The 13178-nt window shown below is 39.9% G+C and overlaps 1 protein-coding gene across 1 annotated transcript in view; it reads right to left on the bottom strand.

Moving 5' to 3' along the window:
* The window catches only part of lama4 (laminin, alpha 4), a 40736-nt gene that overhangs the window by 5524 nt on the left and 22034 nt on the right, over positions 1-13178 (bottom strand). Inside the window, exons 15-30 of the mRNA XM_037750776.1 lie at positions 12800-12948; positions 12119-12260; positions 11936-12029; positions 11731-11847; positions 10419-10604; positions 10075-10214; positions 9176-9340; positions 6718-6863; positions 5227-5389; positions 4274-4407; positions 3756-3927; positions 2395-2526; positions 2161-2303; positions 1246-1375; positions 942-1079; positions 602-735 (exon numbers count right to left, since the gene is read on the bottom strand). Coding sequence (XP_037606704.1) covers positions 602-735; positions 942-1079; positions 1246-1375; positions 2161-2303; positions 2395-2526; positions 3756-3927; positions 4274-4407; positions 5227-5389; positions 6718-6863; positions 9176-9340; positions 10075-10214; positions 10419-10604; positions 11731-11847; positions 11936-12029; positions 12119-12260; positions 12800-12948 — 2285 coding nt within the window. The remainder of the gene's footprint in view (positions 1-601; positions 736-941; positions 1080-1245; positions 1376-2160; positions 2304-2394; positions 2527-3755; positions 3928-4273; positions 4408-5226; positions 5390-6717; positions 6864-9175; positions 9341-10074; positions 10215-10418; positions 10605-11730; positions 11848-11935; positions 12030-12118; positions 12261-12799; positions 12949-13178) is intronic.

The raw sequence follows: 13178 nt of genomic DNA, 5'->3' as shown, positions 1-13178 counted from the left end.
TTCAACTGTGCCGCTTCATTCATAATACAAGGACGTACTCTAGTATCGATTTAGGACCATTTCAGAATAAGGGGGGAGAGCATTTCTCTTTTTAATAACATTCAAAGTAAAGTTAGGCTCTGCTGTCGGCTTCCAGACTCATTAAAATTAAAATGCCTGATCTTAAAGCAACCTGTGTGTGGAATTTTAAAATGTGTGACTTTGGCGCCTCCTAGAAGTAGATAAAAAAAAAAGACACACCACGTCTCTTAAGCCAATCCTACTCTGGGGCAGTGAGAATGAAGGAGCTGAAAGCAACACATAGTCTGCATTTTTATTACATGCCAATAGACCAAACTGAAACTTTCTACAATCAAATCAAATTCTTCAGGAGACTCATATGGGTTAAACAATCAAATAATCCTGCAACTTAAATGATGCAGATGGTAGAACTGCTCCTTCTAAGAGGAGTTTTGTTCTCTCCGTGTGTCTAAATTTAAGTCTAACGTCATTCGGTTGAGAGGAAACAGGATGCAGAGATGGCTAAACTCAAAACCCAACACAGTCATGCACTAAAGACAGCTGTTGGCAGGACGCCGCAGCTGCGAAGCTGAACACTTACTTCTGACTGTTTATCGAGGCCACTAAGAAGTGTGTCCTTCCGTCATTGTATTGTTTCTTGTGTGATTTAACTCGCGTGCCTCTGCAGTTCAGCACCACGGCTCCGTTCTCCACAGAGATGCTGAACTCATCAGACTGAAGTGGGAGAAAATAAGGTCATAGATGTTACATAGCAGAACAATTACACCTGATTACAAAAACAAGGTACATTTTTGATTAATGATACTTGAAACTGCACTTAAAAACTCCTTTTCCCAAACAACCATTTTTCATTTTGCATCATATAACTTTCTAAAATGTGACTTTTTTCCATGTGTATTAGTAAAGAGCTTAGTGTATACCTCGTCACTCAGATAGAACAGGAGTCCGCCGGGCTGCAGCGTTCTAAAGTTGAGTCCTCCCTCAAAGTTGTCGAAGGGTGAAATCTTCGCTGTGGATCCCAGGTAGCTCTCTCCAGTGAAATAAGCTTTACGGGACATCTGTAAATAAAAACACATCTCACTTTTATCACCTATTACCTTTCACTCTCCGCTCAGCTTACGGTTCACGAATCCCCCAATGGGAATATATCTGTCTGACTGTGAGACACTCTTCATCCATATTTGGCATTGGTTCTAGAGAGGGAAATATACAGGGAGCACTTACAAAGGATTCCTCAGGGCAGCCGCTGCTGATGCCGATGGTGCCAGGCTCCTCCAGCAGATTGAAGTCCTTTTTCTGGAACTGGAAACCTTTCACGCAGCCTTTCAGGCCTACGACAGCAGCCAGCTCAGGCCTGTGGTGATACACATACTGTCACCATCTTATCGTGAAATTCTGAGCTGCACTAGACACAAGGTATCTATATAAGACAAGGTATCTACTGTATATAAAAGACATCTTTCTTATGCTGCCAAATTGCAAAGTGGTTAAACATATTTAATAGGGGTGTAATGATTCATCTACTACATCGATGTATCGATTTATATTCCTACGATCCAACTACATCGATAGGTACTCGGCAAGTTGTCCTTCATTTGTTGTTCATTTGTCATGAACAAGGAAATTAGTTATAGCATGTACCAGGCTGTAAACATGTTTATTTCTGCTGTAAAGTTGGGCATTCTATCATGGGGGTCTATGGGGATTGACTCACTTTTGGAGCCAGCCTCAAGTGGCCATTTGAGGAACTGCAGTTTTTTGGCACTTCTGTGTTGGCTTCATTTCTCAGACCCGGAGGCTGCCGCTTGCCTGAGACATGAATGCTAATGTTGCTCTATGTCTGCTTGATAAATGACAACTGTTTGCTAACACATTCGCTATAGCAATTTTATAAGTTCATGCCAACAGCCTACAGCTTGTTTCAGCAGCTTCAACGGCAGTGAGCGAGTGTCTCATCCAGAGAAGTCCTTTCTAAAATGAAATACGTTGCTCTAAGCTGTCACTTTGGGGCTTCCAAAGGGTGACGCAGTTCATCTTTGAGTGTTTAAGTGAGAAACATAGCCTACTGTCAATGCAGTTCCTGGAAAACAGACCACTGCTGTGTTGTAATATGTTTGGTAGCAAGTATATTTTACTCACATGGATTGGAGAATGCTGGAGGGAGCCCCACCTATGTAGATATCTGAGAAAGGCAGTGTGGTTTTCGGATTCTCCATAGATTTAACATGGCTCTTGTCCACCAGGAGGATAACCTTCTTTGACTGATGGTAGATCACTGTCACCTGTGCAAAACGGCCCAACACGACAGTTACAGCAACACACAACTCATTCACAAGTTGAAATTGTCTACACCCAGCTGAATGAAAAATCTACCTCATGATATCGTGCATCATTTATTTGCAGCTTTGGTAAGTTATCCTCCATAAGTTGTGGCCCTTTGCTGAAGCCAAAGTCGTACATTAGCCGCAGGAAGCCATTCTTTATCTCTAAAAGGAAGAAATTAGCCTGAAAAGAAGGAAGTTAAAATGCATTAGGATTTGCCTATGACATTTCAGCTATACATTGAACAATGACAACTCAGTATGCTTCTACGCTCTATTAATTTAGTCTAGAAAGAAGAAAATGTGATATCACATGATGAGATGTACTGTATATTTAATGTACAGTATATGTGGAAATGTTCCACTGATACCCAGCCTCTCAGGCCTGGGGTCAAATAAGGGGTCACACTGACACTGATATATTTACCAGATGGTGAGTTTATCTGGATATGGTAAAAAATAATTTTAGACTTTTGATTATTTTTCAGTGTGAAAAACTCTTTAGGACGTTTATTACCCAGTAGTGCAAAGCCCTCCTGTCAACTCTTTTATATTCTCTCTGTACACACATCACATACCATACCTTGACGTGGACAATTACTATTATTATTTTTATCAGGGCTGTCAATCGATTAAAATATTAAATTAATTAATTTAATTGGATCAATCACACATTTTTTATCTGTTCAAAATGTACCTTAAAGGGAGATTTGTCAAGTATTTAACACTCCTATCAACATGGGAGTGGGCAAATATGCTGGTTTATGCAAATGTATGTATATATGTATTACTGGAAGACAATTACCTACATAAAAACAATGACAGATATTGTCCAGAAACCCTCACAGGTACTGCATTTAGCATAAAAAATATGCTCAAATCATAACATGGCAAACTGCAGCCCAACAGGCAACAACAGCTGTCAGTGTGTCAGTGTGCTGACTTGACTATGACTTGCCCCAAACTGCACGTGATTATCATAAAGTGGGCATGTCTGTAAAGGGGAGACTCGTGGGTCAAGGGACCCCTTTGGAAATGGCCATGACAGTTTTTCTTCGCCAAAATTTAGCGTAAGATTGGAGCGTTATTTAACCTCCTTCCCGACAACTTTTGGTTTTCTAGTTTCATATGATACCCATATCTTCACTCTCACTTTAAAACTGAGCCCGCTACAACCTAAAAAAACGCCGGTTGTGTTATTGCCTTAAAGAAATTAGTGGTGTTGACTTTGACAGCCCTAGTACAAATCCTATACCCTATACAGCTGAAAAAGGAAAATAAAGTAATTGCATGAAAATGTATATATTGTAGTCTACTGTTGTTGATGAAAACAAAAGAAAAATTAAGTTACAAAAAGAAAAGAAAAAAGTATTTTTGTGTGAGGTTAAAGATTTAAAGAGTATTTAGACTTACCCCATTGACCATGAGGAAAAGGACACCGTTGTTGTCAACAGTTCGCACTGAAATATCAAATCTTGTGACAACATTAAATTTGCCCCTCCTCTCAATATTATTGATGAGCGCGTAGCCCGTTCCATCAAACAGGTAGCTGGCAATACGACTCTGGGAAAATGCCAACTTGTACCTGAGAGCAGAAGGAGAAATCTTATGTTATACATTTCTTAAGCAATTTATGCGATGAATTCAAAATGCAGAATGTTTCAACATCTCGTTCAGGTACAGTACATCCCTTATACTTCAACACAAGAAAAAGTATCAAATGAGAAGGCTGGATAATCAAATGGAAAAAAATGGGCAACTCCTATTTGTACCTCTAAAGTACAGTATCAACTATCAAGAAAAATCAAGAAGCTTTAAAAGCTTCTGTATATACAGTATATATATATATATATATATATATATATATATATATATATATATACACAATGCACAGTGAGTGGCTGGTTGGGATGAGGGGGGGTGTACTGTACCTGGAGCACGGTGTTGATGTGGCGTCATCCATTTTGTGAGTCTCTTTGAAATTGTATAGACTGATGACGTCGTTGTTCAGCGAACCCAACTCGATGCAGCCGACAAAAGGAGCAAGACTCAGCGGAGGTGGAAGCTGGTTAATTAAAAACAAACAAACAAACAAACAAACAAACAAACAAAAAACCCCCACATGTCATCATTTAGGAAAAACCAGAGGATTAAAAAAGGATTTATTTGTATTAAAGGGCAGGTCAATCTGAGTTCTGTTCCGTGTTTTTTCAAACGGAAACGCCCACTCAGCTGTTGCAAAAAGCAGTGACGTAGGTTACCACAGTACGCTAATCAATAAGGTTATGAATAATGTGAATGCTAGCACTAGCTGAGTCAACGTTAGCTGTGCATAAAAAAACCCAACATATTTTAGCCACCAAAAAAAATCTATATCAGTATCACTTTAAGAATACGCTATATTTACAATATTTTCACTGCTTTATCTCGCCGTCAGACAGACCTTTGCGACGGGGAACTGAAGCCGTTATATCGTTGTCTTCAAAGCCACCAGACTCCATTCTCAAAAACAGTAATTTTAACTCGCTGAACACGGGAGTTGCTGGTCTACCGCTGCACCGATCGGTTAGTTAGTTTGTGTTATTGTGTGACTTTCGGATCTGAACTAACGTGGCGTCCACAGCAGTACATTAGCTCAGCTTCCTGCCGGTACTCCTGTCTGTTTCTCTTAACTGGGAGCACCCCGACTATAAGGACGTATACTGTAGCAGCGTCATCATGCAGAAACCTACTTCAGGTCACGTGGGAAAATAGCATTTTGACACTAAAACATGCCTATTTTGAACAAAATTTGAATGTTCGGATTTGAATACATAAGGAACACCACTGGGAAGCTACAGAATGATATAAAAACCTAAAAAAATAAATTAAAAAAAGGCATTACCCTGACATCTGGTGGGACGCCACCAACAAAGAACACTATATCCTTGGGGTCGATGTCAAACAGCGAGTCAGTGCCTGGAGCTTCGCCTTTCTGGATGAACTTCTGCTCGTCTGTGGAGCTCTGGCTGGGGATGGTCAGGAAGACTTTCCCATGTCTGCCCAGCCTGCAAGCAGAGAGCACAAAGGAGCATGAGTAATCAGTCTCACACTCCACAGGATACCCTTCAAGTTTTATTTTATATCTTTCATTTAGTTGATTGAACATATTGACATTCCAAATTCATTCAAATCATAATTGTTCAAGAACATTTGTTCATGTGACAAGTTCTTTTAAATCACTTGGTAAACAGATTATTAATAGTTATTTTACTTTTAACAAACAACAAAATGATAATCAGTAATGTTTACTAGTTATTAGTAATGCTATAAATTATGTTATTTTAACAGTTTATTGTTGCACACATTCTAACAGTTTGTAGACTATGTATATAAGTATTTGTTAATGATTAAGATATTATTTGGAAACCTTAAATAAATTCTTCGTAAACCATCTATAAACATTACATAGATAGATATTACATTACATAGATAAACATTATTTGGATGTTATTATAAAGTTGCAACGCATGATTATAATATCTTGTAAAATGGTTAATAAATGTAAAGCATCTATAAACATGATTTAGATAGGGAGTTAATATATTGTCAATGTTTAATAATTGGTTTCTGGTCCATCTATCTGTGTAATGTTTATAGATGTTTTACAAAAAAATGTCTCAAAGGTTTACAAATCATTTGGTAATCATTAACAAATACTTAATATAGTTTATCAAATTTTATAATGTGTGCAACAATAAACTGATAAGAAATACTTTACTAATGTAATCAGAATGTAATTGTTACCGTCTCTTATCAGCTATGACACAATATCGAATTTATAAACTAGTTATTTCATATTACACAAAAATACAAATTATAGCATTACTAATAATTATTACACATTATTAGTTATCATGACATTGTTAATAGTAAAACAAGGCAAAAGTCACATACAACCCCCTCACCCCCCACCTCCGCGCTCACTGCTTGACCCCTACTAAAGTAAGGCCAAAGGTTTTGCCCTTTTTGGAACTAATGACATTAGTCTATTGAGCACAATCTAGCTTGTTATTATCAATAATTTTGGGCACCCTGGACTTCTAACCCCCAAAAGGCACAACTAAACCACACTGTCTACCATCATACCAAATTTGAAGTTCCTAAGTTAAATAGTTTCTGAGTTCTGCTCTGAAACGAGGACGAAAGGACGGACACGCGGAGCGCTATATATCCCCGACTACGTTGTCATGGGGGTATAATAACTATCAACTGAGTATAATTAACTATCAATTTACCATTTATAAGTGATGGTGATTACAAAGTGTTACCAATCACTTGTATGTTACTTGTGATTCTTGTATAAAGCGCACAGATTACATCTAAAGTTCATTACCTCTCTACTTTGATGTAGTTGAAGACCGCGGGCCATTGGCTGACAGGCTTTGAACCCAACGGGATCTCAACGTCTTCACCCCCGAGGTTGTAAACGTACACCAGGTTGTCATTCTTGATGGCCAGTCCCATGTAGTCTTTCCTACCCTGTGAACAAAAACAACAGAAAAAAAACAAACCCTCATGGTGAGTTCATTCCCTGTTCATTTTCCCATCACGCCACTTGTTTTTGTCAGAAGTTTCCAACAGGGAAATGATAATACGTCATGTTATTTAACCTTGAAATATATAGTGGCTTGAAAAACACAAACATCCTTCATTCGAGACAGTGCTCACGCTGAGGCTATTATTCAACACTGAAAAGCCGAAGACAAACACCGCTGCATAGATTACAGTGGCGGTGAAATCACCATGGTGAAGTAAAGAGAACAGAGAGGCCTCACGTTGGCTAGCTGCACTGTTTCTGTGCCCTGGTGTGCGGAGGGGGGGGGTAACGGTATTTATGTAAATGAACTCCAACTTTGAAGGCACATGTCAAGTAAGGTTGAGACCCTTCGACTGCACGGACCCTACGCAAGTGAATAACGGGGACTCTTGGGGGATTTCCTACTTGGATCGGTGATAACAAATACACGCACACCTAGTATGTAACCACAATAAATATAACAAAAAGAGATAATGTTGCATTATGTATGAGTGATTATGTAACTGTAATAACTGGGATATATATGCACATTACAATTTGGATTCAAAGTTCTTTTGCTTGCGCTGTCATTATGGACTGAGGATCATTAAAGGACTTTTTTGTGGATTTTGGATAGAGATCACAAGTTTCTTACGGATTGCTCAGTTTGGCAGTTAAGGAAGGATTGCAACGTCCATGCAACAATTTCCCTCTCTCTTCCCCAACAAAAAGGACTGAATCAGGTTTCTAAAATCTTACAAAAATTATATTCTTAATCGATAACCAAGTATATCCAATTCATTATAATTAATCATGTTTGAATTACATCTGAGCTGTATGCCTTGCCCTGCCTAATTATACAATAAATTCATTATCTGAATTTAAGCAGATAAAATTGTGGACATTGGCTTTGTGTCACTTCTTAATTGTGGTCTTTAGTGTATAGTGTGCTTAAAGGTCCCATATTGTAAAAAGTGAGATTTTCATGTCTTTTATATTATAAAGCAGGTTTAAGTGCTTTATAAATACTGTTAAACTATCAAAATGCTCAATATACGGAGAAATACACACAGCCCGTATTCAGAAATTGTGCGCTGGAAACAAGCCGTTAGGATTTCTGTCCATTTGTGATGTCACAAATGTACAATATTTAGACCATTACACGGTTTTAAACATAAACATTCTAAATGTGTCCCAGTTTATTTCCTGTTGCAGTGGATGTGAATGACATCAGCTGACAGGAAGTAAACATGGACCCAAGCTGTTTCCTAGCAACGCAATTCCGTTGCAATTCCGTTGAAATGCACTAAAACGGAGCGTTTCAGACAGAGGGTGAATACAGGTATATTAAGGCAGACAGTATGAGGAAAATAAAGTTTTTTTTTAACATCACAGCATGTAAACATGTTCTAGTAGAAACACAAAATACAAGTATGAACATGAAAATGAGCACAATATGGGACCTTTAACACCTTACCTGGTTCCTAAAGGTTACTCTAGTCAAAAATTAATATAAACAGACTCTTTGGACTTGCTGTACAAGTTTCTTAATTTCATCCTAGCACTGTACCAAGTGCTCAGATCATAGAGGAGAGCTGCCGTTAATGGGCGTGGCCGGTAACAGTGCTTAGCTCCAGGGTTATTCAGCCAGGCGTCCGGACGTAGGCAGTTAGAAGCTAGGCGTGTCTCCTCGCCAACAGCTTAAACAGTTTTCAGCTAAATTACTGATTGTGTAATACCGACACAGAGCTGACACCCGGACCCTTTAATCGGAGAGCTGGACTAAATACTTCCTGAACAGGAGTATAAAATTGTGGATCTAACACACACACATACACACACATGCACTATTGTCACAGGCGTCTCTTGGAGACCTTTTGAAAGGGCAACTGTGCGCTTTCAAAGCCATTCCTGCCTCCACGATCACAACAAACTATTCATGTCCTACAAGCTGCTCCCTGCCTTTCATCTCTGCCCCGGGCCTCTGGGTGCAAGTTTGTCAAGTTTTGTCAGCAGATCTGGGCCACCCTAAAACCTCCTCGCTCACTAGCACCTATTCGACACATACAACGGGGAAGAACGGCCAGGACGTACACTTTTCTTAGAGTTGTGAGCTAAATGTGCATGCATGGTTGTTCCACACATGTGCTTTTACTTGATGTAATGGCTCCCATCTGTATCAACTTAGCATTCCTCCTGGTAGGCATTCGTTTTACAGTAACCGATTACCCTAAAATGGTAAATCAACCAAATTAGTTTTCCCTGCATTCCTCACATTTCTGTCTCCCAGGTATAAGATGAAACGGTCCTCTATGGGATCCTTGTCAGGGTCCACTCTGATGAACAAGCTGATGGATGTCACTGTCTTCAGGTCTTCCAGGTTGCTGTGAGGATGAACCTCCACCGAGGACTGGCCGTTGAACTTCATGGACACTTGGACCTGGAACAAAACAAACCAGAATGACTTAGAGCTCATGGTGAGACGACACAGTCTCACGGCAGTTTGTGAAATAGTCACAAATTTTAATCTATTTGATTCGTGTACATAGACACAAATTTCCATTTTTTTTTCATGAAGCTCAGCACGACACGTAAACAAAGTATTTTTTGTGCTTTTTCCTGCGATTGTCCAGCTATACGTGACGCACGTGTCAATTTCCACTCCAGTCTTTTCAAAATAAAACTACTTAGTTAGATTTAGTAAAGGATGGCAGTTTAGGTTAAAATAACATCAGAAGTGCCGTTACTTAAGTACGGAAGGTATGTAACAAATAAATCAACTTTGACATGTGATTTCACACGGGACATGAACAACGGTCTCCTGAGTGAAAGTCCTGTGTTTCTCCGATCCACCCTGACATCCTCCCCAATGGCATGCTAATTACAACCTACTACATCCATGGTATCGCCTAATACTTCGCTAGATATTAAGTTGACTGCAACGTAATATTCTCAACATGATTCATGAGAACACTATTCATAAAGTCTGTCTCTTTTTTTTTTTTGTGGTCAGTTATAGTTGACTAATGTATGTAAAGTTGCCACCGTAGGAACAGTGGTTACATAACCTTCAAAATGAGCCTCATTGGTGCCCTCCGGTACATAACAAATAGCACTACACCCCCTAGTCCTGAATCAACCATATTGTAAGCATGTTCAAAATGATGAACTAACTTTCTTGGCCACACTCCTGGCTTGGGCTATAAGCTCTCTGATCCTCATGATGTTGGTGGTCACGTTGTTGACGGGCTTCTTCTCCTCGACCACCTTCAGCTTGTCCAGCAGCTTAGGAACGAGAACATTCAGGTTCTCCACTATCATTGAAAGAGAGCAAAACAAGAACTTAAACAGGATGAAATATACAAAGAAACTAGCGAAAGTGAACAAAGCCAAGAAATATGAACAGGGTTTATACGTTCTGGAGTTTACTGTTAAATGGTATTTAAAATGGTGATTTCCCACTGAGGACCTTTTAGAATATGTACGTGATGCCGTGAACATTGCAGCAGTTATGATACCTGCTTCCCCGGCAGACAGGACGGCCTGTTCATAAGCGTCTGTAGAGTACTCGTCGTTCCTCATGTTGTTGGCCCACTGCTCCACCTTGCTGCTGATGGGAGTGATGGTTTCAAGGACCTCTGCTGAGCGGTTGAGAGTCCCCTCCGCCACCTCCAGGGTAAACTCCAGTCGCTGTGGTGTTCTGTCTGGAATGGATGCAGAAGGCGACAAAGAGCAAATTCTGATACTAAATGTCAAAGTCCAGAGTATTTAGTTGATGGCCAAAATGGGCCTGTTGGAAAAGTGGCCTGCTCTCATTAAAGCTACAGTCGGTAATTTTAATAAAAAATAACTTTCTGTCATATTTGCTCAAACTATCACTATAACCGGACATTTGTACCTGAGACAGATAATATGCGCTCTTAATAGAGAGGCGAAGTCCCTCCCCTTCCGGTGGACCACCATGGGAAAAAATATATAAACGGAAGTCGACGGCGAGAGACAAATATTTTTTGGATCCCGTTTAAAATTGCGCAACGAATCACACATATGATGTTTGTCAATTTAAAACATCATTTTGCCATTCAAGAAAGTCTAATTTCTTTCCGAAATAAGGTCCCATGGGATCCCCCGGAAGGGGCGGGACTTCACCTCTCTATGGTATTTTGCACCTGAAGAAAAACAACGAATCAGAGCCAAGAAGTCCTGAACTGTTTAGCTGTAAAATGAGAAAGTTTGCTCCGGCTGGTGGCCGGCGCTTGGCTTTGGCTCGACTGTTTTCAACATGGCTGCCGGGTCCCAAACTTTTTCATTTTTCAGCTGAACAGCACACTGCAAGATGTTTCTGAAAACATTTGAGGAGAGAAATAGGCATTACAGTAACAGTGCTTCCTAGTTTGACAGTTTTTTTTTCACTGAATGTATGTCATGTAATACTGTCAGGTTATAGTGACAGTTTGAGCAAATATGACAAAGAGTTATTTTTTTTATTAAAGTTACCTACTGTAGCTTTAAACCCAATGCTTAAAATGGTCAGTTCATCTAAATGATCAAAACCAGGCACATAGCATATCTTAAAACCTGAGCAAATGAAACCAAATCTATCTGTCTATCATGTTTGTTTTTAAGTAATTTGGGTGAAACAACCCTTTAATTAAAATATTAAAAGATAAGTTTGACAGGAACTACACCTGTTGACAAGGGAAATGGCTAGAAAGCTCTGGCTAGCTCTGTACTGAACAAACAAATATGAAATTTGATTTTCTCATCCATCTGTGGGTTTGACAGCAAAACGTCAGACTGGTACTTTTAAACAACCAAGTATTGTCTCACCTGTATGAATTCCACTGATATCCTCCACTATTTCTGCAAGTTTTTTGGTGTTTTTCTCCATGGTCTCTTTGGTCTCCTCGATGTATTTCAGCTTGTCAATCACCTCAGCTTCTACCTCTGTCACAGGGAGACACGGTAAAAGTCAAAGGGACATCGGATAGTGGACACATTAACAATGATGTCTCATTCTGTGACGGCCCCATACCATTTTGTTCTGAATGCAATGAAACAGACTCCTTGAAAACGTTGTTGCTCTGCTTCACCAGGTACCCGAGCTGCATGTTGATCCCAGCGATGGCCTAAAACACAGAACACATAATGAAGTTATACAGACAGTTGACAGGTGTTACAGTCGATGCATGCTGTGTATTTCTGTGATATAACATACGTCTTCAGCTCTTTGGGATAAGTTGCGGGTGGTGAGCGAGGTGATATTGGCATCGTCGACGTATTTCACGATGTTGTTGTAGACGTTGGCGGCACTTATGGCTTTCTGCACGAAGCCGTTGGCGTCGCTCTCTTTCAGATCCCTGGTGGAGACAGAATGATAGATGTTGCAGTCTAATTTGAGCTTTTCTATGTTGTATAGCATCAAAAGTCCCAGTGCTCATGGAATTCATATTAAATTAAAGCTGCACTAATCAATATTTTTACTTAATAACAATGGATCAAATGACTAGGAGTAATGTGAAAGGGGTTGCTCGTAGTGACAAACCCACAGAGAAATATGATGCAACTCCCCCATCCCTCTCTACGTAGCATTTTAGCACCTTTCAGCTCATTGCTTTGGTTTTTGGGACACAACTTTACTGTTTGTTTGGTCCCACTGCTCTCATCAACCTAGTTTCAAGCCAACACATTATCACTCCCAACTCATCAAATACCAACGCTTGGTCAGTGGCCCTACGCTTCAAACTATGACGCTCTAGGTATTGTTTTTTTTTTCAGTGCCACAGACAGGGTAGAGAAGTCTTGAGAGATGGACTAATGCATTATTGCTTTTGCTCTTTTCGTGGGTCGGATTATTTTGTAACTAAAGTAATAAGTTTAATTCAGAAGGCTGTCTCACTCCTCCAGTTGGTTGGCCTGGCTGTCCAGCTCGTCGGCGTGCTCATCGGCCCTCTGCACCAGATCTCTGTCAGCCAGCGAGAGACGCTCCGTCTTCTCCGTCAGCTTTTGGCTGGCGCCATCGATCGCTGCGTGGTACTGGGTCACGTTCTGTACAGATGCAAACACACACACACACACATATACATTATTTCATTTACTAGTTGCAAGGACATTCCACTACTTTGCATTTATGTCCCAGTCTCAGAATCCCCTATAATGTCTGTACATGTGCTATTCTTAGTTACATCCTCAGAAATTGATTTTTTACCTTGCGATTACTCAAAGTCCAAAGTATGAAAGAGCACACACAAATGCACACACAAGCTAACATTGTTACC

The sequence above is a fragment of the Sebastes umbrosus genome, chromosome 18 (genome assembly GCF_015220745.1).
Source record: "Sebastes umbrosus isolate fSebUmb1 chromosome 18, fSebUmb1.pri, whole genome shotgun sequence".
Taxonomy (NCBI): Eukaryota; Metazoa; Chordata; class Actinopteri; order Perciformes; family Sebastidae; genus Sebastes; species Sebastes umbrosus.
Note: the sequence above shows the minus strand (reverse complement) of the source record. Positions and strands in the feature narration are given on the sequence as shown.